This window comes from Chionomys nivalis, chromosome 8, assembly GCF_950005125.1.
Source record: "Chionomys nivalis chromosome 8, mChiNiv1.1, whole genome shotgun sequence".
Lineage (NCBI taxonomy): Eukaryota > Metazoa > Chordata > Mammalia > Rodentia > Cricetidae > Chionomys > Chionomys nivalis.
In genome coordinates, this window is record NC_080093.1 from 55,261,445 (window position 1) to 55,286,917 (window position 25,473).

A 25,473-nucleotide genomic window follows, 5' to 3' on the forward strand; every position below is an offset into this window, starting at 1 on the left:
GGGACAAAGGTCCAGGTGTACAGCTAGGAGCCAGGCTCTGAGAAGATGGAAATGGCCATACCAGGAGATGGGAGAGGGGATACAGGCACAAGCAGTGAGGCCTAGGCTTTGATCCCACCATGGCAGATAGGAGCACATTGCTGGGCACAAGGGAAGAAGGGAAGCTGAGGCATAAGCATGGGAGCCATATCAACCTCTCCTCGCTTCAGCAATGCTGGAGTTGAGCTGCAGTTTGTCCGAAGTAGGAAAGATGACTCCAGCCCTGAGGACAGCCAAGTGGGTAAGAGGCAAGCAGGAAGGGGCACAGGCAGGTACAGGGATAGTGTGCTACTAAACAGGATGTGGCCCAGCCAATCAGCAGCATGAGTGGGCAGTAGATGTTACTGGCCTGCGGTCACCTGTCAGGGGCATGGGACACTTAGCCACTTAATCTAAATGGCCAGTCCTTGGAGCAAAAACATCCAAGGCCACTTGGACAAAAGAGTGACAGAGGTGACAGGCCTATACCCAAAAGGCAGATAGTTCTGTTCAGGGTGCAGGGTTGTGCCCCTGTCCTGGCCCTATGCAAACCTGGAGTATGTGGCCCTCTGCCTTGGGCTGGCCATGGGCCTTGCCCCAGTAACCCCACCCCTCCATGACTCCTCATAGCTGGCAAGGCATTTCCCCTGACCTGCTGGTGGTTCCATTCCCAGAAAGGAGAGGTGGAAGTGTCTGTCAGTAAGCCCTGCCTCCAGGCCCGCCTCTGTCTGCCTGGCTCAGGCAGGAGTCCTGCATCTGGGGCTGGGAGGACGGGATGGATGGGCAGGGTGTATACCTGTCTTCTTTGCTGAATTGGGGATGGGCTTCAGCGATATCCAGGCTTTTACTGAACACTGCTTTACTATAGCAGGAACAAAGTGAGAAAACAGAAGTTACTGCCCTGGCCACACGCACGCAGGTCAGCTGCTGGGCCATGTGCTGCCTGGCCACACCGAGCAAGCCCTCCAAGCATGGCCCGCCAACCCTAGGCCACTGTAAGGAGATGAAGAAAGAGGAAGGGAACAGGAGCCACAGCACAGCCTGCCCTGGTGACCTCTTGGGTAGGGAGGCAGCCAAGCTTAGAGATATCTACACTCACCACCAGCCACAGGATCCCTTGTCCCAACCAGTGGTCCCATCAGAGCCCAGTGTCAAATGGCAAAACCAGAGCAGAAGCAGGCCAGATGTGCCAGGACAAAGGGCCTTCCAGATTCCCTTGGAGACAGCCACCACCCCACTGATGGGCCCACCCTGTAGCACCCAGGGTGCTGTTAGGCCTAGAAGGTGTATTAGAAGCCAGGGAAACTCACTCAGGCTTTAGATGCTAGAATGGCTGAACACTGGCCCTCAGCTACCCTTTGGGGTTCAAGGGAGGTCAGGGAGAGGCAACCATCTCTTGAGTAGATGGTGTGCGCTAGAGCTATTGGGAGAGTCCTGATGAGGTGAAGCATATTCACAAGAGGCAGAATCCCAGAGAAGGGCTAGGTAAGAGCATGGCCAAGGGGAACCCTTGTCGTCCCGCCTTGTTGCCAGAAGCCGAGTGACTGCGTGGCCTGGCTGGCTGGAAAGTTGGAAGAAGTTTCTCAAGGACTGAAACTTTGAGGCTAGAGCATGAGTCCGCCCAGATCCATGGGGAGGGGACCTAGCAGGGCAGAAATACCTGCACACGAAAGTCAAGGCAGAGGACGCTCTATCTTGATGACTACCTAGCCGCCTCATGGCTCCCAGTTCCTGACAAATTCAGGGACAGACCTGGCCTGCTTCAGCACGCAAGCTCCCAGTAGGAAGACTGAGCAGTGGGTGCTGTGTGCAGAGTCCAAGGCTGACCTCTGCTGGGAAGGCCTGTGGGATCTCCCAGCTCCGGGTCTGTTCACAGATGACCAAAACCCCACTCAGCCAGGGCAGACTTTGCAGGCTCTAAGTGCCCTTCTACCCATCTCTCTCCTGAGTTATACATCTTGCCCACAACACTGCTACTGGCTACCAGGGAAGCTCTGATAGGCAGGGGGCTCTGAACAAAGCTGTAACACACCACAGCCCAGCTCAATACAGATCAGAGGCAGCCAAGCACCAGGAAGGGACAAGCCTGCAGATCAAGGGACTCTGAACATAGCTGTACCATATCACAGTCCAGCTCAAACAAGAACAGCCCAGCCAGGTACAGCCCAGCTCAGCCTAGTCCAGTCCACTCCAGCTCAGTTCAGCCCACTTCAATTTATTCCAGTCCAGTTCAGTAATGCCCAACTCAACTCAGAAGACTCCCCAGCTTAGTACAGGCAAGACCAACTCAGTACAGAACAGTTCATTCCAGTCTATCCCAGCTCAGCCCAGATCAGATCAGTTAGTCCAGTTTAGTCTAGGGCAGTCCAGCTCAAACCAGACCAGACCAGTTCAATCTATCCCAGCTTAGCTTAGTCCAGGCCAGCACAGCTCAGTCAAGTCCACCCCAGCTCACCCCAGTCCATTTCACAATAGTCCAGCCCAACTCAGTCCAGTTCAACTGAGTCCAGTATAGCCCAACCCAGTTCAGTTGAGAACAGTTTAGCTCAGCCTGACCCAGTTCAATCCAGTTCAGTCCAGTCCAGTCCAGCTTAGTCAGATCAGTCCAGTGCAGCCCAGTTCAGCCCATGCAGCCAGCCAGCATGCTTAGCACAGTGAACTCCAGCCCAGTCTAGTGGCCTCAGTCCAGATCCCAGGGACAGTGGACAGAGACAAGCAAGGCCAGACTAAGGGTAGGAGGCTAAGAACCTGATGCTACCCTGGCCAGGGCAATAGGAAGGAGGCTTGGGCCCCAGGCAGGCACATACCTCTGGCCGTGCTGGGCCATTTCAATGGCTCTCCGTGCAGGCACCGGGGAGCCACCATCTGTTACACTGAGCACTTCCATGGACTTGCGCTCAGGTCGTCGCTTGCCATGCCGGTTCAGCATCGGGGAGTCCACACGCTTCCGGGGAGGGTCTGTGTGCAGACTGAGGTCAGGCTGCGCCAAAAGCCAGGAATAGGGGCACAAGGTGGGCTGGAAGCTTTGTACCTATCTCATTCCTGGGAGGCAGGTCCTCATCCTCATGACTGGGATACCGTTCTTTCCGGTCCAGGAGGAGGAAATAGATCATCTTTTCCTGATTCTCCCTGCAGCAGGTGAGAGGTGCCAAGAAGGTGGGCATATGGTGACATGGAATACCTGACAATGGCCCTGTAGGAACTCTGGCTGTGGTCACCTGCCTGGAACAGTCCACAGGGATGCTCCCTAGAGAAGCTAGAACTTGGGGCATGAAGTCCAGTGACTAAACCAGCCCTACCCCCACTCCAACATACTCCTCAGATAACAGGTCCTGCAGCAGCTTGTTGCGGTCTCGGAAGCAGCCCAGCGAATGCATGCTATCCAACACATCGGGATCAATGTCTTCCAGGCTGGGCAGTGAGCGGATCTGAACCTTGCGTGGGATAGGCTGTTCCGGCTCTGGCTCATTCTTGCCACCTCTGTGGACGACAGGGTACCCAGCAGCAGTCACTCATCTCTGGCCTATTCTGAAACCATTCCACCCACCCTGAAGTGGCCAGGAGGGCGAGAGATCACCCTCACGTGAGCCCAAGTCCTGCTGCTGTCCCTGCACCCAGCCCTGCAGACCTCCTGTATCCTGCTACAGCCGCTCAGGGAGGTGGAGAGTGAGGCTAGGGCAGCCCCCGAGCTGGCTGGCACCCTCCCCCCTTCCTAGCAGGCCCTGCAGGCCACGGCAACAGGCAAAGCAGGCGTTAGTGGGCAGAGAAGCTACTTACATATACCATATGTGTTTCTGAATGTGCTCTAGCTACAAGGAAAGAGAAACAGGGGGTTAGTACCAGGGGGAGCCCACGTTAGGAGGTGGGGGCCAGAGCGGGAGAACAGGAGAAGGCAGGGCAGGGGCTGCATTCCCAGAGGCCCAGGCCAGCATCCCTACCCCTGCCCCACCCCAGATGCAGAGGAAATAAAGCCAGGGAAGGAGAGGCTGGGGGTCAGGGGTTCATGGAGAAGAGAGGCAAGGAAGCAAGCAGCACCCTGGGACACCTGTCCTGCCTGGTTGGGCCCTCCCAGATCAGAGGGCATGAGTGAGGAACCAGTCCAGGAGGCAAAGCCAGGCGGCTGGGAGGGGCTGGGTGCAGGTGCGGGCAGGAGGTTGAGGTAGCCCACTACACCTTTCTCTCCATCCTGACTCAGAGACAGGGATAGCTAGATTTGCGGGAGGGGGCAGATGATATCTATTCTAGAAAGGCCAGCCCACAGGGCACCTTGCTTCCTTTACATGGGCAGATGCTGTGTGGTTCAAAACCAACTGCTGGGGCTTCCCTCACACCTTTTCCCACCTCATAGCTGTTGGAGCTGTGAGGCTTACACTGCCAGAAGGCATTCCACAAGGATGTCAGAGGGCAGGATGGTAGTAAAGGGGAACAAACTCTCAACCACTCACAGGCTCCCAAAGATTTGGCAGAGTCCACCCCCACACACAGACTTGGGCACACACACAGCTGTGTACAGATAACACACACACAGGCACCTTACACACCTATGCACATTTGCACCCACATACTGGTGTGTATAGATGACATACATCTGAGGACTCACCCTGCACACAGCTGGGCACATGCTCCCAAGCTGGGCATATACTCTCCCTCACAACAGCTGGTAACAGCCCCCCAACACACACCTAGATATATACAACTATATGTGTAAGTAACACACACATGGGCTCACTCACCCTATATGTAGCTGTGCAATCTCACACACAGCTCCCCCATATACACCTAGGCACACATGCTAGCAAACATGGATCCATGCTGGCGCATATCCACCTGGCATGACACAGAGACTCATCACCGTGCATGTGGCATGCCTGCAGTACACACACAGGCACAGGTGGGAAGCCCCACCCTCAGAGACATTTTTCTCCCTAAAGTGCCCAGGAGCAAGTGCTAGAGATGGAAGCTTAACCCCACCAGGACAGAGCTGTCTGAGGAAAGGACAGGTCCAGAGATAGTGTGAAGAAGGGGCAACAGGAATGCAGCAGGGCCTGGCTCCCCGTGGGTACCCAAGTTCTGGCTAGGGCAGAGGAATTAAGCAGGACGCACCGTGAGGCGCCGAGCTGCATCCACCTCAATCATGCCACGCAGGAGACTCTGGCAGTCTGGTGGGATAAAGTGTGGCATGTGGAACACGCCACGCTTGACCTTCTCCAGCAACTGCCGCAGGTTGTCATCATCGAAAGGCAGAGCCCCCTGTGGGTAAGCAGGACAGCAGGACGGCACTCATCATGGGGAGGTAGCATAAGAGGAGGGAAGGAAGAGAGGATGTGGGGAGCAGGGGGAATGGAACAAGGTGAGGTGAGTGGGGCTCACCACCAGCAAGGCGAACAGGATCACACCACAGCTCCACACATCTGCCTTGCGGCCATCATACTTCTCGCCCTGTGGGAGGAGGGCAATGCCAGGTGTTGGCAATATGCAGAGTGGGTCTATCTAGTGGGGGAGTGGGTCTGAGAAAGGCAGCTGAGCTGTGACTCGCTCAGCAGTAGCAGGATAAGGGGCCCTTCCACCACAGGGACCCCAGTGGCTGCTTACCCGAATCACTTCCGGACAGGCATAGTGTGGGGATCTAAGGGCAAAACAGCAGGTCAGGGGGCAGGAGGCCAGGGTGCACAGCCCATATCTTTACACCCTCCCTGAGGCTTTTTCCACATGAGTCCTGCCCTAGGAAGCCCGCATCTGAGGTCCACAGGCCAGAAGGATGAATGACTTTGAGACCAAGTCACCCAATCTAAATACCCTGTATGCTCTGGTAGAAGATGGAGGTCTGGAGCCTGGGGACTCAGACCTGCCTGCCCATCTATCCAGACCCAGGAGAGAAGGCCCAGTAAAATGTTTCCCCAGATCCTACCACTGAAAGAAGATGCTGGTGCTAGACGAAGAGTTCCCACATGCCCACTATAAGGACAGGGGTCCTGTCTTCTGCCCCCAGTCCAGCTCTAGTGCTGGGAGAAAGTCCTTGGGCTTCCCACTAAAATGTCCTGTGGCTCTGCAGTCACAGGCCAGTCTCAAAACGTGTCCAGACTGGGCAGCAATGGCTGTGGTATCTACCCCCAGGGCTATGCCCTGGGCCTGTGGGGCACCTCTCACTCACCCACAGCTGGTCTCCAGCAGGCTGTCTCCCACCTGCAGGGATGCCATGCCAAAGTCTGCGATACGAATGTTGTTCCTCTCATCCAGCAGCAGGTTCTCTGGCTTCAAGTCTCTATGGCTGGGGAGTAAGACCCAGGTGAGCCTACATGCACGTGGCCCCCTTCCCCACTGCAACTCCCTGATAGGGACCGCTCCCCTTTCCAAACTCCTGAGATGTTCCCCTGTCCTCCATAGGGATGAAGCCTTTCAATGGCCATAGGAACCCCACTGCCCTCTTGAGATGCAGGCCTGACCCAGCCTGGCCTGGCTCGCACCATATGGAGTGACTGTGGCAGAAGTCCAGTGCAGAGATGATTTGCCGGAAGAACTTGCGGGCTTCCTTGGGGGTCAGCCGTCCCTTCTTCACCAGGTAGTCAAACAGCTCCCCCCCAGACACATGTTCTAGCACCAGGTATCTGTGGAATGGGGCAGGGGAACATCAGTGCCAGCATCATGGCCTGATACATAGCCTCTACCTGCCCTCCTGCTGTCTAGTCAAAGAAGCCTGGTGCAGGGCTCAGAGCAAGGCCTTAAGGAGGGCCCATGCAGGATACCTACTGTGGCTCCTGGTGGCTCTCACACCAGGCAGCTGGGTCCCAGTGAAGACCATATGGACCCCCTGGAGCTGGGCAGAGGGTTAGGTGTGGAAACGGCAGAACAGAGTGAGGCTGACCCAGCAGGGCCTGCCATCTCCTCCCTGCCCAGTTTGCATCAGTCCCTTAGAGTGGTTTCTGTGGGGGAAGTGAGGATAACTGGAGAATGACATCCCAGTCCCCTAGCATCTTAGCTTATAACAGGACTCAAGAAGTGACCAAGAAGATGCAGGGGCTGCAGGGGATATGGTCTGATGGGGAAGGCAAGACCTTCGAGGGAGGGAACAAAGAGCAGCCAGTAACGTAGACGGGAGCTATCTCATGTGGTGACAGGCATCAGTGGTACTGGACAGAAACCCAGGCTGGGATGGGGACCTTCCGAGACGTCAGCTGACCTGGGGTCCCAAGCCCTGTAAGCGAGCCTTGTGGGATCTAGTAGGAGTTGGGGAGGCAAAGCAGATCGTACAGAGGAGCCACACTGGGACCAGCATTGGGGGATACAGTGGCAGAGGCTCAGCAGTGCCTCAGCACAGCCCCTCCCCAGGTCCCTCCTGCCTGTCATGGAGGTCCGGGATTATCAACTGCCCAACTCCCAGAAATGTGGAGACTGGCACTCTGCTCACTCCCACCACACAGCCTCAAAAGGGCCAAAATAAGCTTTTCTTCCCTCAAGGTGCTTCCTGTCAGGTCATAGTAACTAATACAGCAGTCAAACTCACCCTTCATGCAATGCCCAATCTGCATCACTCACGGCCCTGCTTGCTGGTCTCCAAACGACCCTGGCAAGCTACAGCTCCACCCTCTCTCCAGGCTGTCTCACAGGGTCTGGGTCTTGCAGGGCAGTGAGAGGTGGAGACTAATGTATCCCCACCCTATTCAGTAGGGGGCAGTATTAGGAGGGAACAAACTCTACTGGCCCTAGACCCTGGATTCTCCTCCAGGGAAGCCCTTCCCATTGTTGCCCTCAAGTTAACAGTGTGGGGATCCCCAGGAGCACCAGCCACAGCCTAGTAGTAATGAAGCTGTCGCCACTGTGGCTAGGGCTGAGAGCCCCTCCTCCGCCGGATGGCAACACTGACACAGCCAGCTCTCCAAGCACAAGAGCAGCCTGGGCCTCTGCAGCCACCCACCCTGGCCTCCCCAGCTCTCCAGGCCCAGCAATACCTACAAATATTTTTTGTTTTCATAGACGTCATGCAGCTTCAGGACATGGGGATGCTCGATGAGCTTCAGGATGGCAATCTCTCGCTCCACCTGCAGAGAAACCACGTCACTGTCCTGCAGCCGACCACGGCCCACTCAACAGGCCCTGCAGTGGCCTACATGTATTGTTCCCCAGGGTTATAGCATTGCATTTGGGGCTGAGCTCTGGAGAGAAGCAATATCTGCAGTTTGGATCTTGTTATCCCAGGTGCCAGGATAAACGCCTTGGGCAGGGGTTCTACATAAGCTGACAGTGGGGACCAGGACAGAGCTGTAGGTGAGTGTGCTGTGTATATGTGTAGGGGGCTGCTTTTGTGTACAGGGGATGTATGCACCTGCACATGCAGGGTGTGGAACTGTGTGGCAGGCTTGTGTAAGAACACAGGTCCCTCTTCTATAGGCTCCACGATGTCACTGTTCTTAAAAGTGAAGGTAGAGTCCACTCCTCCCCTGTCTGTTTCTGAGCTTAAGCCTAGAACTCTGATGAGCATAGCTTTCCTCAGTCATCTTGGCCCCATATAGGCAACGGCAATGAGAAGTTATTAATAGGCACTAACCTCTCATAGGCCTCTCTATCCTTAGAGTCTTTAACCCCCATATGATCCCATGGGTATAATGTTCTCAGTACCCAAACCCTGCCCTTTACCTCAGGACCCCTGTGCATTGGATATATCCATCCAGTGTGTCTCCAGTTCAAAACTGATCAGCCCACCAATGCCCCAAACCCTCCACTCCACCTAAGCTGTTGTCTTCTCCTATAACCGGCACCCATTCAGGTCTCTAAGCTTCTCCACATCAGGAGCTAGAGCAAGATAGCCTGGTCCTGGCAGGAGGGGTCTCTGAGGCAAGGAACACTTCCTCATTCTAATTAGAGGACTGATGTCCAGTCTGCTGCTCCAGTACCACCACTGTCCACTGTAGGACCTCTCTGGGATAACACAGTCAAGGCCAAGTGGAATCCTTCCTGAGGATGGAATAGCCCAGGAGCTAATTTGCTATTGCACCAGCAGCAATGGGTAGGATCCCATGGATTAGCAAGGGTGAAAGGTAGGACAGAGGCCACCCACGTCAGTCCCAGATACCTAGGCCCATCCCTCCAGGTGGTAACCCTTCTACCCCAGCCCACTGCCTCACCTTCATCAGCACCGACTCACTGAGCTTCTCACGGTTGACAATTTTAATGGCGACCTTCTGGCAGGTGACACAGTGGATTCCCAGCTTCACCAGGCCTGTAGGAGAGAGGCCATATTCTAATCCCAGCACCACTTTATCTCGACCTTAGATAGCAGGGACCACATCCTAACTCCTGACATGCCGTTTCCAAGTCTGTCAGATCCTGGCCATTAATCACCTTACCTTGCTCACTCATCAGAATGGATCCACGGGAAAGTGGCTTACTGCACTAAAACCAGATTCCTCCTGAAACCTGAGGTCTTCATGTGCCACTATCACTGCCCCTGTCCCAGGTCACCAGAGCCCTTCCCCTGGGCCAAGCACATCCCCAGCTGAAGAGACAACATGCTCTGAGTCCAGAGACACTCTGACCTCTAACACAATCTTACTCAAGATGCTTCACCTGTAGACTGTGCCCCAGAGTCCTGTCAGGCCCAGTCCCTCGACATGCTCCCCACGGAGGAGTCTACCTATCTTGAGGCTGGTGCCCAGAACTGGAGTCTCATGAGGCACATGGATGTTAGGCAGGCTGGAAGAGACAGCAGAGGTCCTCTCTGGGACCCATGATGGTTAGTGGGAAGCAAAGCTGGATCAAGATCCGCAGCCATGAGGCAGAGACTGCTCTTTCCACCTCAGGCTGTGTCCAGATACTGTCCCAACAGAATGAGCCACAGCAGGACACATAGAAATAGTGCAGGGCAAAACCAGGGGAAAGGTAGTGTAAGGGCCAGAAGCATTTCTGATGTGGGCAGCTGTCTCCCTTCTCCACAAAAGATTAACTTTCCAATCAAATCAAATCAAAGGGCTCTTGTAAATTGATAAGAAAACACATACGCCATGCTCACAGACATGTGCATGTATATGCATGTGCATATCTCATGCACATGGCAGTAATATACAAAAGGGCAAAAAATGAACACAAAGCAGATAAATGTGTAGAAAGACAGTTCATGTTTTGAGTAAGGTCACAACAGAGATGTGGTTTCAGAATGCATCTGGAGCTGGGGTCCTGGGTATCTAAATGCAGAGCTGAGTTTTCATGATGGGGAAAGCCCAGGCTGCCATGTGAGATCCCAGGCTAGGAGGTGGCCACAGTGGGACACCGTAGCCAGGGAAGTCATCTCTGAGGGCTGGCACAGGCTCTGGTGCCTCCTGCTGGCTGTCTTTGATCCAGCATGAATGCCTGTGATTCACACTCAGATGGGGAGAAAGAGAACTAGCCAGGAGGGCAAAGGTACTGATCATCTGATATTATAATTCAGTCACGAATTGGGCTGTGGCACTGGCCAAGGCACTAAGACGTGAGGTCACCTGCTCTTGGCCAGAAGGTACCCAAGACTTGGTAAAACTATCCAGTCCCCCAAGAAGACTGCAGGTGCAAGAGAAATGAGGAATGACAGTATGACAAGTGATAAAGCCTCCTGACCCAGGATGAAGTACTCTTGCAAACCTAGAAGGCCCACTTGTGGAAGGACAAGGCCACAAGGGCAAAGCAGGAGATGAGCATGACCCAGAAACAACATGTCCCCTCAGGAGAGCTCAGAGGACAAAACATGGCTGTTCTGCCCACAGATGGGATAAGAGAAGACTGACAGGGAGGACAGAGCATGGCAGGCTCCTCCAATGTGTTCCAGGCAGGTAGGCTGTCTTTCGGCTGACTGTATATATCAGCATGCGAGGAAGAGGGAACACTGGAGTCTCAACAGGAAGAGTTCCATATCTCATCACAATCCAGCTGGCAAGAATACCTGGTAGCCATTTAACCACTAGTGCAGCTAAACCATGAGATGTCCACCAACTGGCCTCATGGGACATGCCGGGCCCTGGCAGATATGGCACTCGCCTCCTCTCTTAGTCCACACCACAGGCACACTCAACCTTATATGGCTATGTGCACACCCATACCTCCCCCATAATGCACTTATGCATATCCAGTTACATACTACATACATGCCCTTGTCCTCACCGTCACAAACATGTGACATACACATTCAGCCTCCCATGTATGTGCACATACAGCAGAACCCTCACATGGATGGGCACACATACCCACACTCAACACCACATGTGTGCGCTCCCTACTCATGCAGCCCTCCAGCCAGACATCAGGCACCATGAGAGACATGTAGAAAAATGTCGTCCTGCCTCAGGAACTGGGAGGACATGGTACTAATATGGAGTGAGCATCAAATAGTAAGAAGGCAATGCTGTCATCTCCATCCAGTGTGATTTCCAATGTCTGCCAAACATAGCTGTGTATCAGACACTGCCTCACACTTAGAGGTGGGGGAACTGAGGTTGTGGCATCTACCTAGCTGGCTTTTTAAAAGCCAAGAGGACCAGAACACGGTGTCCCTGAGCCCCAAGTTTTCTTTAGGGGCTTCCTGGGAATATGAGATCATGACCCCTGCTCAGGGAATGTGTGACCAACGAGTAGCTCTAGATGCAGTAGGCTAAGGAGTGGGCAAGCTGTCCTGGACCCCTCCCTTCTTTCTTCCACTTGCTTCCAGTATGCACAGAAAGCCCATTCCCCATCACTGTATATGGAATATTCCTACATAGCCTAGCATAGCAATGCTTCTCCTTGGTAAGGCTCTCCTGATACTTTAGGCCACTCCTTCCCTGTCTCATGAGGGAAAATGGGGTCCTGCCTCAGGAATAGGGGCAGATGGGGATCTTCTGGGGTTAGATGTCTGGGTTATGAGCAGTTCTGCTCCTTCCTGTTGCAGTGAGTAGGGAGTATGCCTTCAGGAGCCTTGCTGTCTGGCCTGCAGCCTCTGGGACAGACGGCTTTCTGGCAGGAAGCCCATGATCACCCCTCATTACCCAGCCCTCTAAGTTGCTGGGGCTTATTTTCCAATTGTGATTTTATCTCTAATTATTGTCTTCACACAGATGCAGCCTTACATAGAAAAGGAAAGTATACCATGTCACACATAATTACACGGGGCCCTTGCCAGGGTGGGGCTGAGCTGGAAGCAAGAGGAGCCACCAGCTCCAACTGTGCCCTGCTTCTGCAAGGGCAGCAGCAGGTTCAAAGGGACTGGGGCTTCCAAGCCTCTAAGGAGGGTCCCCCGGCTTCTTCCAGTGGTGACTCTGACATGAGTGTGAAGGGTCCAGGCCCCTCTAGAGCTACTCCCACCCACAGGCACCTGGGACTTCTGAGTCTGACTAGGGAATGGGGGAGATAGGCAGATATGCAACTGTAGCTGGTCAACTCAGGCGTTAGGCAGGCCCTGACTAGGCCCCCAGTTGCCCAGGTAGCACATGGTGACTGGGTTCTGAGCAGTGACCCTCAGTAGAGGCAGAGTCTAAGGACTGTGGTAGAGTGAGGGCAACAGGATGGCCTTCCAAATACACCTGTCCTCTACCCAGCTACACAACAGAACAGGGGCAAGACACTACCATGTGGGCTGGGAATTTTCTAGGGGGTGTGGAGTAGCAGCTTGGCACTCTGCTTTGCTCTTTGGACTCCAATGACCCCAAAGAACTGCTCAGTTGAGGATAGGAAGGAACAAGCCTAATTGTGGATCAAGCCAGGTGATCTTCAAGGATACTCCGGGGATAACTTTGGGTAGTGGAGATGGAAGAGGATGGGGCCACCATTTGGGAGGCAGATCTGGCTCCCTATGAACTTGCAGGAGTCCTTGGCTGATGGCCAAGTGCCTAAGGGCACTGGACACAGATTAAGATCCAATGCCTCTTCCCTCCTGCCCTGCCATTGCTGGCCTCTCTTATACATCATGATCCTTCTGAAGACCCCAACTGGGCTGAGCCTTGGGGACCATGAGTGCAAAGGCCAGAGAACATGTCTCACTGTCCAGTAACAGCCGCCAGAATAGTCTGCTGCTTGGTGATTTGGATAGTGTACACTAGGTAGGTGACAATGTCAGCACTGGGGAGGGACCTTCTGTAACTCCCAGCACCTCAGGCCATAGCAGTAGGGTTGGAGAGGTAGAGGTGGCAGTCTACAGATGTTCTGTCCTGAGACAGAACGTCCATTTGGGTGGCAGCACCAATCATGGGTGCAGCATGTGCCTGCATGTCTCATAACTGATGTCCTTCTCAAAGTAAGGAGCACAATATTTCTGCAGAGGTATCAAGTCAACTGGGAAAGCACGGTCCATTTATAACCTACTGCCAGTTTCTTCCCTCAGTCTTTCCACACTGGGCCAGGGCACCTAGAAAATGCACATGGCTGCAACTTTCTGCTTGTTCCCCAGGTTCCAGTGCTACCTTCAAGACTGTACCCCCCACCCCATGGTGGTTTGAGGAAAATAACCCCCAAAGGAGGTATGACCCTGTTGGAGTAGGTGTGGCCTTGTTGGAGGAAGTGTGTTACTATGAGGTTAGGCTTTGAGGTCTCATTTGCTCACGCTACACGCAGTGAAACAAACCATTTCCTGTTGCCTATGCAAGATGCAGAACTCAGTTACCTCCCCGGCACTATGACTGCCCGCTCGTCACCATGTGCCACTGATGTGGGAGTGATTTCTTTCTAATCTGTTGCTTTCATTGGTTAATTAATAAAGAAACTGCCTTGGCCCATTTGATAGGCCAACCCTTAGGTGGGTGGAGTAAACAGAACAGAATGCTGGGAGAAAGAAGCTGAGTCAGGCAGTCACCATGATTCTCCAACCCCAGACGGATGTAGGCTAGAATCTTCCTGGTAAGCTACCATCTCGTGGTGCGACACAGATTATTAGAAATGGGTTAAAGCAAGATGTGAGAATTAGCCAGTAAGGGCTAGAGCTAATGGGCCAAGCAGTGTTTAAAAGAATACAGTTTCCGTGTAATTATTTCCGGTAAAGCTAGCCGGGTGGCGCGAAGCAGCCCGCCGCTCCTACTACTACATGCCACCATGATGATAATGGACTGAACCTCTGAACTCTAAGTGAGCCCCTAATTAAATGTTTTCCTTTATAAGAGTTGCCATGGTCATGGTGTCTCTTCACAGCAATAGAAACCCTAACTAAGCCGGGCGGTGGTGGCGCACGCCTTTAATCCCAGCACTCGGGAGGCAGAGGCAGGCGGATCTCTGTGAGTTCGAGAACAGCCTGGTCTACAAGAGCTAGTTCCAGGACAGGCTCCAAAACCACAGAGAAACCCTGTCTCGAAAAACCAAAAAAAAGAAAAAAAAAGGAAAAAAAAAAAGAAACCCTAACTAAGACAGAAATTGGTACTCAAGACTGGGGTATTGTTGTGATCGGCCTGACCATGCTTTTGTTTGGAGGAATATGGACCTTGGCACCGTGGATTAGAAAAGCAGATGGAAAGCTTTAGGTGCTGCTTAATGGGCCACACTAATAGGAACACGGAAGACTGTGGTGTTGAATGTAATTTCAACTGTGGGTGCCTGGATCAAGAGGTTTCAGAGAAGAAGAATGTTAGTATATGGCCTAGAAACCAGTCTTGGATACTTTGGTGAAGAACGTGGCTGCCTTTTGCCCATGTGTGAAGAGTCTGCCTGGGGCTAACATGAGCTGCATCCACTTGCACTTACACTTCTCAGGCCCTCAAGCTCCCAGTGCTCCAGGGTCTCCTGGTGTACACAGACTCAACAGACCTCGGCTTAGGGTCAAACTCCCCAGCCCCAGCTCCCCTCTGTGAAGGATGCTGGTTTCTCCAAGTCACTCTCCTTACAAAGCCGAGGTATGACCTGTCTGCCATCACCTGAGAGGAACAATGACCATCAGCCCTTCCCACAGGGTACTCTCAGGCCGTCCCACCCACACTGCTCTTGCCAATGATGTGACAGGCACACAGACCCCATCTGTTCACCTCATGGGGGCCTCAGTGCAGGACTGATTGACTAGGTTACAGCATACTGCCTACCCTATGCAGATGGGAACCCAGAGGTCACAAGGCCCTGGGTGTGGCACATGCATGTGGGCCACCTGCTGTTGGGAGTATATGGTCCAAGGAAATAGCCTGGATAGGGAGGCATGACTACCACAGACTCCCAGGTCACTTCCCACAATGCTGACTTCCTAGAGTTTTGTCCAGTGGCGCTCAGGTGCAGGGCATGGCTGTCTAGAAGCCACCAGTGTCGCGGTGCTGCCCAGATCAGGCTATCCCCATGAGCACTATGGGACCAGTGTAAAGGAAAGGCAGCACCTTAGTCAGGGCTTCCAGGAGCCAAGTCCAGTGAGACCTGGGCCAAGTGCTCTTCCCTCCTCTCCTATCCCCTAGGCCATCTCTAACCAGTCATTCTTAAGAGTCATCCCTTCCTAGTACTCTCAGAGGGCCATCAAAGAGGATACTCTGCCTAGTGTCCTCGCTGGCCTCTCTGGAGCCTTATCATAGGTGGACTCATCTCTCTACAGGTATCAGGAACACAGGAACAGCCAGGTGTGGGGGGCACCTCTCTTCTAGGCACCTGTCTGCACACACTTGGGTGCATCTGCCCTGCCACTACTACCCATGAGGTTGCTCATCAGCCTAGAGGTCACCCTGGGGACCCACCTGGCTTCTGCCAACTCCTTTCCTAGCCAGAGTTGGTTCAGAGGGTGGAAAGGAGTCAGTTCTGCCCAGGGCAAAGTGCCAGTAGTCAGATGCAACACTAGGGCAGAGGATGGAGGGGGCAGGCTGTGGCTGAGCTGCCTCCTGGCTGTGCTGGGAGGATGGAGCTGCACTGCTGTCCTTGGTGCTGAAAGCAGTAGGCTGGGGGCAATGCTGCTTAGCCTGTGGCAGCCTTGGGGGCAGGGTCTTGCACAGTTAGCTCGTGCTTGGGTGCAGTGTGTGAGTGGCTGGCAGCAGTCTCCTCTGAGGGTTTTCAGGAGTGAGGTTTATCACCAGGCAGGATGCACCTGAATGCTGGCCCCAGTCAGCTGATGAGCATACAACCTCTAGTTCCAGTAGAGCCCAGCACAGGGCACCTCTCCCAACCTTAGCTTTGAAACTAGTGCTCATGAGAAGAATGCTTCAAGTATCACCTGACCTCCCCCCATAAGTGACCAACTTGCCTCTGGGACCAAGTGCACCTTATCCTAAGACCCCTGGCTCTATCCTGGGAGGCTCAGCTCCCAGGGCAACCACTGTAGCACACGATGGCCCATTTTTCCTTTACTTCTCTGTAGGCAGCACTGTGGGCGTGTGAAGGGGCAGTGGCTACCATTTTCCTGAGGTGACAGATGGGACTCACAGTCAGCCAGCCTATGTGGGCTTGGCAGGGGGCAATGCCATCCTGGGAAAATAGATCACAATGCAGAGTCCATCTTGCCCTGGCCAGGCTGCCTAGTCCTTGAGGAAGTGTCTGCTAAGATGCAGGACAGACACCTGCCTGAGAAATGGAGTCCCCACCCTTGCCAGAAGGGGGCAGATGTTCTACATCATGCACAGAGTCTCACTGACAGCAGAGCAGATGAAGCCATCCCTGCCAGCCTACAGCTGTCCTTGAATGTCCTGAGAGAACTCTGCAGGCTCTGCTCAGAGAGCAGGCACCACCAGCAGTCTCATAGCTATTACTGCAGGTCACATCCCCAACATACACACACACACGTGCGTGCTGGCTGGATTCCCATGGGTTCCTGAAAAGAGCTGACCCTAAAGTTGAGGAGGATGGCCAGGAGGAAGCAGCCATCCAGGTCCCCAGCCACCATGCTGATGAGAGAGGTTAAGGAGGCAGGTCCCTTGGGCATAGATAGCCACAGCTGCCCTATGGGTCAACCTTCCTGGTCTCAGCTCTCCCATCCACTCAGTCACTGTTCCAGCAGGCCTCCCTAAAGCCCACAATGAGCCAGACTGCTTGAGCCACACCCTATACAGGCCCCTCTCTGCGCCATGGGTCCCTGAAACATGGCCACCATTGGGGAGTTGCTCTGCTGAGAGACTCCTGCAGAGGAATAAGGGCTTTGTACGGTAGCTCTCTGGCCCTGAGCAATGGAGGGAGTGGCCTTCACCTCCCAACAACATCCTAGCTGAACCTCATCAGACTGTGAGCCAGGACCACAGCTAAGGCACAGTTAAGGCAGGGTCACAGCTAAGCTGGGACTGCAGTTAGGCCAAGGCCACTGCAAAGCTTCCCCAAGTCCTGACACCAGGGACCAGGAGATGATGGTGTTTGCCACCCTAGGTCATTCAATGTCAGGGTGACCAGTCATACAACAACAATGAATGTTCAATCCCTAAAGAGCTCCAGATGACAGGTAGACATGCATAGGGGCAGCCATTCACGGCAGCAGTGCCCTGGCCAGATCGACAGGCATGGGGACAGCCATCCACTGCAGCAGAGCTCTGGCCAGATCAAACTTGCTTTCACCTCCTCCGGTTCCCAAGCCCAGGAGGGCAAGGCTGAGCTCTTCTTTAGCAAAAGGAGGCAAGGTTCAATGGCAATAGCTTGCTTAGCTCCCCTTTACATCCCCAGCCGTGACCACAGCTCCAGAATCCTTCCTGATGGGAGTCCCGTAGCTAAACCACCCCTGGGTAACAAGGGACCACAGTGCTCACTAATCCCACCCCATCCAATGCCTGGGCCTCTCAGGCCAGGATAGAGGACAGAGGGTCAGGGGAAAGGATAGGGACACTGGAAGGCAGCATGGACACTGGAGGAGGGCAAGGGTCTTGGCCATTTCTTGCCCTTGCTAGATACCAAGGTTTTTTTGGAGCGGGGGAGTTCTGTATCCCTCTTCCCTTTTACATGCTGGCAAAGTTCCCACTGCTGGGTTCCCACTCTAGTAAACGTGTTCCTCATCCTGCCACATCTCTCATGAAGGTTTCACAACTCCTCCGCTGGCTGCTTGGAAGGCAGGGTTGAGAGTGAACTGGAGCTCCCCCAGGAGCACCTTCTCCCCGCTTGGCCCTCCCTACTCTTGCCCAGCACCAAGACTCATCTGATGCTAGGGAACCCAGAGTGGGAGGCAGCCTTAAGGGTATGGAGGTGATAGACTTGGTGGAGATGGGGCTGTCATGTATTCATTGCTGACGCCTGCACCCATCCTGAGTGCCAACCCTCAAAGGGGGCACACGGAGAGAGGTGATGGCCTTAGGAAAGGCCTTCGCATATTAGTTCAATATCCCAATGTGAGGTATCTGTATTTGGGGTACCAAAGACTACCAGTGAACCCCCAAAACTGGAAAGAAGCTAGAAGGAATTCCCTATAATCTCAAAACTCAGCCCTGCCTACCCCGCAGTGTGAGAGATCACATCCTTTTACAGTGACTTCTGTCTGTAGGCCCAAGAAGCTAACACATGACACCTCAGCTCACATGCACATGTATGTTCTTCATCACAGACCTGGTCATGGCTCCACAAAGGCTCTTTAATAAGACGTCTTTGTTTATTGCAACGACTGCTTTCAGCAAATACACCTGCACTGGCCAGAGGCACTAAGACCTACTGCCAGACTTGGACATAGAGGACAGAACGGTAGTCTGACCAGGTGTCCCAGCAATGCTACTGTGTGACCGGAACTAGGCTCACATGAACTTTCCTCTTTAATCATGAAGCTCTGCTCTTTTCCTCAGAAGGGAAGCGGGCTCAGGGCCCGGGGTCACACACCCAGAAACTAGGTTCACCAGACTTCAGGCCTCATTCCCCTGCTACTGCACCAGCAGTCAAGGCTTCCAGCTAGGTGGTGTCCCAAGCATTACCCCTCAGTCCAGGCTCAGGATGGCTACCATGAATGGACAAAAGGGGCAGACAAAAATGAGAGAAGACAGAGGGACCATGTTTATCCATAGTCAACCACACTGAGGAGATAGCCCAGGGACAGCGCAGGTGAGAACATAAGGGTCCCAAGAAGTCTGGGGTCATGAGAAGATCTTTGACAGCCACCAGCTGTCAACACAGACAGCACAGTGCAGCTGCCAGCCAGAGGGGCCTGCTACCACACAAGGCCGAGCAGACTGGGGGAGCAGACTTTCCCAGGGCTGAGCTTGGGGTATCCTTGGAAGTTGGTTGCCAGTGTTCCAAGTCACCAGAAACCCCTAGCTCTCCAGAGCCCACGTTCAGTGGGACTTCAGGACTCCAGATCTCTAGAAGCTGACCCTTCCTCTGCCTGCTGAGAATGACAATGCTCTAGAGAGTCTGGCACTTTAACTACAGTTCTGGAGCCTAGCTCCTGACCCAGGAAGGCACTTAGATTTCCTCACCTCCAAGCCCCGACGGGCCCCTCTTCTGATCCTGATGACAGATCATGTCAGGCTGGAAATCAAGGCTGGTGGGCAAAGGGATCAGGATGCCTGGGGCACACAGAGGGGAGGGGATTTGGCTCCTGGGTTGGGGGTGCTCAGACCCAGGGGGCAGCTTCAAAGGAAGACTGGCTTGGAACATGCCTCTCCCACAGCTGGGCTGTGGAGACTTTGAAGTTGTAGACATCAAAGTATTCGTGTTCTCAGCAGCCACACAGTTGTGATGCCGAATCAGCATCCCCAGCCACTCCTCACCTCTCAGCCTCTACCCCACAGCTTGGGCATCCACGTCTCCAAGCCATGACTGTAATCAGGATTCCCCAATGCTAGGGAGGCTGACAACAGGGTACAGGCAAAGCTCCTCCACACAGATCCTGAGGACGCCCACCAGTGCGCCAGGGAAGGAACACATCTCTGGGGAGACAACTGTTAACACTCCGAAAAGGAATCTCTCAAATTAAATTAATTTAGCCCTGGAATATTTCACATGCCAGAGGCCCTTTGGCTGCCTCTGTGCACTCCTCCTCCCCCTGCCTATCACCCAAATAGGGGGCAGGGGCCTCCAATTCTTAGGCAAAATGTGCCCCCAGGTCAGTGCCCACTAAAGGAGGCTCTGACCCAGGAAGGGAAGGGATGTGAAAGGGGAGAGGAGCATCAGTCTCACGTGAACTTGCTGTCCTGTATCCCAAATCCCTTCCCAGACAGAGTCATCTCTATAGCCCATGGATGGGCAAGGAGGGCTGGGAACCTGGCTTCACTATAACTTGGTCTGGCAGGAGCTGAGTCCTTCCAGCCTTGACACAGGGTCTTCTGGTATCCTTTCCTGGTAGTAGACATCAAGTGTGAAGACCCCACATTTGAAGGACCAACAAATCTGCACTTGTTCATCTCATCTCCCATTGAAAGGTGGCTAGGAGCTCACCAAGGAAGAGGCACAGACAGGGGTGAAGCCAGGAGCCATCCCCACTGCCCGAAGGCATCCTGGAGGGCTTCAATACTGGGCACCCAGCCCTCCAGGGACAGGCTGGCAAAGGCTTTGAACAGATGGGAAAGAGCGGCAGTTTGGGCCAGGAGTGGACACAGAGGCATTTTAAATATCAGGCCACAGTCAGGTGAGGATACGGAGGTCACAAGAGAAGCTACAGGAAGGATACTGCTCCCAAGAGAACTTTCCAACCCAGGCAATGGGGCAGGGGGTGAATGCACAAAAATGGGCCTTGAGTTTTTAAAATCAAGCTTCTAATAGGTAGACAATGCCACAAACTAGAAAAAATAAAGGTAACTTAGAACTCCAGGAAACTCGAAGGCCTCAGAGACAGGGCGGAATATAAGTGGACCGCGTCATGAATGTTAAGCACCCATGGTATCAGATTCAAAAACAAAACAAAACTACTCAACAGGCTTCCAGCCCCCTGACCTCCCAACTCTATGAAAATCAGGTCTCAACACAGAACCACTAGGCACACAGGTAGTGTCCTTCCAGTGGGTCACTGATTCCACCCTGGAGTCAACCCTGTCCCTCATTCCCCCGTCCCATTCTCCTGCCATCTAGCAATAAGAAAACAGTGAAATTAAACTGACCCATATAATGGGAACATTCTACCAAGTGGCAAAGAAACCCCTTTTGATCCCCTACTGGGGGAAAGATTAACCCTGTGCCTCTACCCCACTTCTCCACATGGGCCCTAATGTTAGATGTTTCCAACAGAGAGCTCCTCTCACACCAGGTCCCAGAGGACCCAGGTCCCCTGAATGCATCCCTTTCCAATCAGAGAATGGCAGGAATGGGCAGCAGAGGGAGCCCAGCCTTCCTCCACATCAGGCCAGGGGCTTCAGGGAGCTCTGAGGCCAGCCTATGTCACTCCTGTGATCGCTACCCTGATAGCAGGCAAAGCCAATGTGATCCCTGCAAGTGGACACCCACCAAACAATGAGGCACTAAGTACCGATCCACCCAGCCTGCCAGCCCCAACATGTCCTTTTGTGACTCATCAGTGCCACTTCCCACTGTCAGCCCAGGAGAGGAAGGCCACGCTTGTATGCACCTCCGCAGCAACTTCCTGGGAACCAAGAGACACAGGCTTGGGACTAGCAGGGTCTCTATCTTAGAACAGTCAGAGGGGCAAAGCTCAGGTCCTATCACAGCTGCCTCTCCCTCCTCTTTGTCTGGCCCAGTCTCTGCATACTGGGCAGAGAGGAAAGGCCTGGCACTCTTTCATAGAAGGAGGTGATATCCTTAACTTTCCAGCATACCTGAGGACAGGGTCATTCTTCTCTGCCAACACCAATGCCAGAGGCCCTCACAAGCTAGAGGGACCCACTTGGACTCAAGACCTGTAGTGGTCCTGTAGGAACTCACAGCCTCTTGAGGTGGTCCATCTCCCCTCAGCACCCTCTAAAGGCCCACAGGGACCATTACTGTGTGGGTCTTGGAGGTAAGACCAGAACCCAGGAACTGGGAAGGGCAAAATTCTCTGGATTAATAGGGAGGCTGGTGGGCTTGGCATGTGCTCGTCTCAACCATGTCCTAGTGAAGTCATCTAACGTAGTAGACTGGAAATTGGAGAGAGCCCTGTCTACAGTGGAGCACAGGACCACCAGAGGTGCTTACAGCCAATATAGCCAACTGGTTCCAGTCTTAGTGTGAGTTGGAGGAGCTATGAGACAAATACCCACTCCACCATCCTCCCTGGGAGGCCTGGCTAGAACACCAGCCAGGCTTGTGGCAGGCAGGAAGGGGCATGTAATGGAGGATCATGTCTTGGCTGGCAGGTAAGCTTATATACTATCTTTTGCTGTTTGGGGTCCAAGGAGATCCTGACCTATATCCAACTCTGGAGAATGAGGGGCCACATGGTGGTGGTCTGGGAGCCACAGTCATGGTAGAACACTGTGTCACTGTGTAGTCTGGGCCCCACCACCTACACTAGGCAGGTGGGCAGTGTTGGATCCAAGGTAGAAACTATCATGGGATCCTTACCACTGTCTCCAATTGAGCACTGACACCAGCCCCCCTTCCTTTCTGATCCCTTCTGAGGTGCCTACTCCCTTGCCACTGCACCTCACCTAAGGAAGCCATACCCCAGTTCATTGACTGTTAGGGAAGATGCAGCAGAGAAAACACACTGGGGGCTAGAGGCTATGTTCCAGGGGGAAAGGCAGGTAGGGGTTTCTAAAGCCAAACCAGGTTGGCAAGTTGCTCCTGGGTACCAAGGTCAGGCTTATAGCCAGTGATGCCCTCCTCCCCAGAGGGTAGTGCCAGGCCCAAGGCCTCAGCTTAAGTGCCAAGCTCCCACAGTACTTGGGAATGCAACAGCTGACTAGGGCTGGTCTCCCTCTCCACGGTGAAAGTTCCCACTGTTTGCTCAGGAATTTGTCTAGGCCTTTCCAGAAGCTCAACTCCCTCTCTCACCCCCTCATGCACCAATATGAACTTTCACAGGCTGTAAATGTCCCATGCAGGGTTGGTTCAAACCTGCATGTATATCCTTAGCCCAGCCTTGAAGAGATCAGAGTACTGAGGGCTGAGTCTGGGAGAATAGCCAGGTGGTACTCCACAGCCCAGGTCTACCTGCCAGGTCAGGCTAGGAAACTCTCTGGGGAGGAGGGGAGGAAGTGCTCAGAGACACCTGGGATATGATCATCTATGGGTGAGGTTGGTGTCCCAAGGAGGCCTTTACCCTTCAGGGTGTGTGAAAGAGTCATGTCCACTGTCAATCTCTCTGCTCTGATGTTCACTTCAACAGCAGCTCTCCAGCTGGAAGCATGAAACCCTTCCCAATCTGCCATTCTGAAATCAGAATGAGGCTGAAAAATGCTTTTTAACAAAGAGGCTCATGAGCAAAGCCCACTCACAAGTCTTGGGGGGTCAATGGCCTCGAGAAGAGGTCCTGAGGTCATATCCCTCCCTCTTGAATGATCCTCGGAGCATCCCTGTCTCCAAATCTCAGGCACCTCATATAGAGTCCTCCTTCTCTTCTTCCAAACCTCCATCCGTTGCCATGGTGACAGGAGTGATAAGGCAGGAGCATCCAAGGCTCCCTTTTTATTCCTGCCTCCTTTCATTGGGGGTTAGGTCTGGTCCCCACTGTGCCCCAGACACTTTCCTGGCCACTGAGTCCTGTGAGCACTGAGTTTCAACTGTCCACTGACCCAGGTCCCTTGCTGTGCCTTCATCTGCCAACACCCAAAAGAAGGGATGCCCAAGGACATCTTGGCTGAGGTTCATGAATAATGCCTGTGTGGGTAACCAGCCCCCAAAGTCAGAGAATATGGCTCCTTTTATGTCTGCTACCCATAAAACTTCCAATGGTCCAAAGAATAGAGGAGACATCCAGTACCCATCTGTGCTTAACATTGGGGACTCATTACTGCCCAGGACCCACAGCAGCCAACAAGCCACCAGTATGCTGCACAGGTCTTCCCAGCATCACTATGAAGTTCACGCCACTCTACAGCACAGAAAGCTAGGGCATCCCTACTATAAGACACCCGAACCTCAGAAACTAGAAAGGCTGCATGACAAGTGGTAAGAGGGAAGAGGATATGGATCCATCCCTAGGGTCTTCACAGTCCCTGTCTTCTGTTTCGAACTGTTGATGCGTACCTCCACACACTGAGACTTGCTGTCCAGCATTCCCACCTCACCTACATCCTATAGCACTCTTAAAAGACTTGACTTACAACAGCTACAAGAATTTCAAACTCATTTGATCTTGTATTCAGCACTCATGTACTAAGTCATCAGCCGATCAGGAAAGCCTACACAGCCTTCACACCCCCCCCCCCACCAAAGTATCCTTGCATTCTTTGCAACCATAGCTCACTTCCATCACTGTCAAGGTCTGCCTTCTGCCACTTCACAAACTGGTTAGCATGGCACATTATCCCAGCCTTTGAAACACCACATGGAGGTTAGTGTGACTTCTACAATCTAAACACACATTAGAGTGACAGGCTGGTGTGAGTGGGGACATCAGCATCACCCTCAAGGTTATGACAGGTAATTCTCCAATGAGATGTAGATGGCTGAACACCTGAGCTAAGTGGCTCCACATGCCCTGCCCGGGAAGTATCATGGAGAAACTGTCCTCACCTGCCAATACATCTAGGACAGGTTCTGAACTCTGCAGAGAGTTCAGAATGCTCCAAGACCAGGTTATTCCCTCAGGTATTAGAACAGACTTTCAGGAAAGGGGAAAATTTTTGTGTAAAGGAAGACATAAAGAGACAGAGGAATAAGAAAAAAAAAACAAAAAACAAAAAACAAGCATCACACATCTGTAGCCTAGGCAAGGCCACCTCTGCAGGGGCCCAGCCACCAGTCCAGCTCTTCCAAAGGAGTCAGCATGAGAAGCAGGAGAAAAGATTTGACTTGGATCTAACTCTATGGCCAGGCTAAGGTCTGCAGGTAGATTCATAGTCAATACTGGACTGGTAGTGTGGGTGTCTCCAGTGGGTGAGACCCAACACCCAAGCCTGACAACTGGCTACAGCACTCGGGTCTGGCAAGAAGCATGTACTCAAGCTAAGGGACAATGAAGACACGGATTCTCTACAGTTGTTTCAATAGTTCTGCCCTGGGCTCTGCTCCTGCCCCTTATGTGCATTGATATGTGGTCCAGGCATTGAACACCAACTCCCTAAAGCCAGGATTCAGGATGGGTAGGTAAGCCTCCCTAAGGGCACTAAGAGTAGGACCATAAACATGTGTAAGAATGAGGAGCAAGGACTAGACTGAGGAAGTACCCATAGCAAACTGTAAGCCCCACAGTGGAGGAGGCTCCAGGAAAGCTAGGCCAGGCCATGAACTGGGTGTTACAAATACTCGACGTTGGCAAGAAGAAAAAGCAGACTACAGGTTGTGTGTCCTGGAGGAGAGGGTTTGAGAGGCTATGGGGATGTTGGGGGAGGGGTGTCCTGAGAGCTGGACTTTATGGTTAAAGGGTCTAGGTTCCTGGCACATTCCAAGATCTACCATCAATACCCTATGTGAGGGATGGGGGACAGTTCCATGTCTTCCATTCATGGAGGAAGAGGGGCCAAGAACTTATAGCAGGGTGTTAACCCCATGTACACCCCCACAGAAGCCCAGCAGCAGGAAGGATTGTACAAGAACCCATGTGGAGGCCTCAATCCCCCCCTAGTGTGCACCACGGGCACCCTC

The 25,473-nt window shown here is 53.3% G+C and overlaps 1 protein-coding gene across 17 annotated transcripts in view; it reads right to left on the bottom strand.

Annotated features, from left to right (window-relative positions):
- Brsk2 (BR serine/threonine kinase 2) overlaps positions 1 to 25,473 on the bottom strand; it is a 51,744-nt gene that overhangs the window by 12,163 nt on the left and 14,108 nt on the right. For 11 of the 17 annotated variants that reach the window (XR_009057568.1, XR_009057567.1, XR_009057566.1 and 8 more), the window contains exons 2-13: positions 9,138 to 9,232; positions 7,969 to 8,054; positions 6,483 to 6,623; positions 6,170 to 6,286; positions 5,611 to 5,644; positions 5,389 to 5,457; positions 5,122 to 5,268; positions 3,796 to 3,827; positions 3,334 to 3,498; positions 3,050 to 3,147; positions 2,826 to 2,976; positions 815 to 880 (exon numbers count right to left, since the gene is read on the bottom strand). Coding sequence is in view for 14 of the 17 variants with exons in the window: in XM_057777782.1 (XP_057633765.1) it covers positions 815 to 880; positions 2,826 to 2,976; positions 3,050 to 3,147; positions 3,334 to 3,498; positions 3,796 to 3,827; positions 5,122 to 5,268; positions 5,389 to 5,457; positions 5,611 to 5,644; positions 6,170 to 6,286; positions 6,483 to 6,623; positions 7,969 to 8,054; positions 9,138 to 9,232 (1,201 nt within the window). In the remaining 3 variants the exon portion in view is untranslated. Of the gene's footprint in view, positions 1 to 814; positions 881 to 2,825; positions 2,977 to 3,049; positions 3,148 to 3,333; positions 3,499 to 3,795; positions 3,828 to 5,121; positions 5,269 to 5,388; positions 5,458 to 5,610; positions 5,645 to 6,169; positions 6,287 to 6,482; positions 6,624 to 7,964; positions 8,055 to 9,137; positions 9,233 to 25,473 lie in introns of those variants that run through there. The other 6 variants (XM_057777784.1, XM_057777796.1, XM_057777794.1 and 3 more) reach the window with 2 other exon arrangements.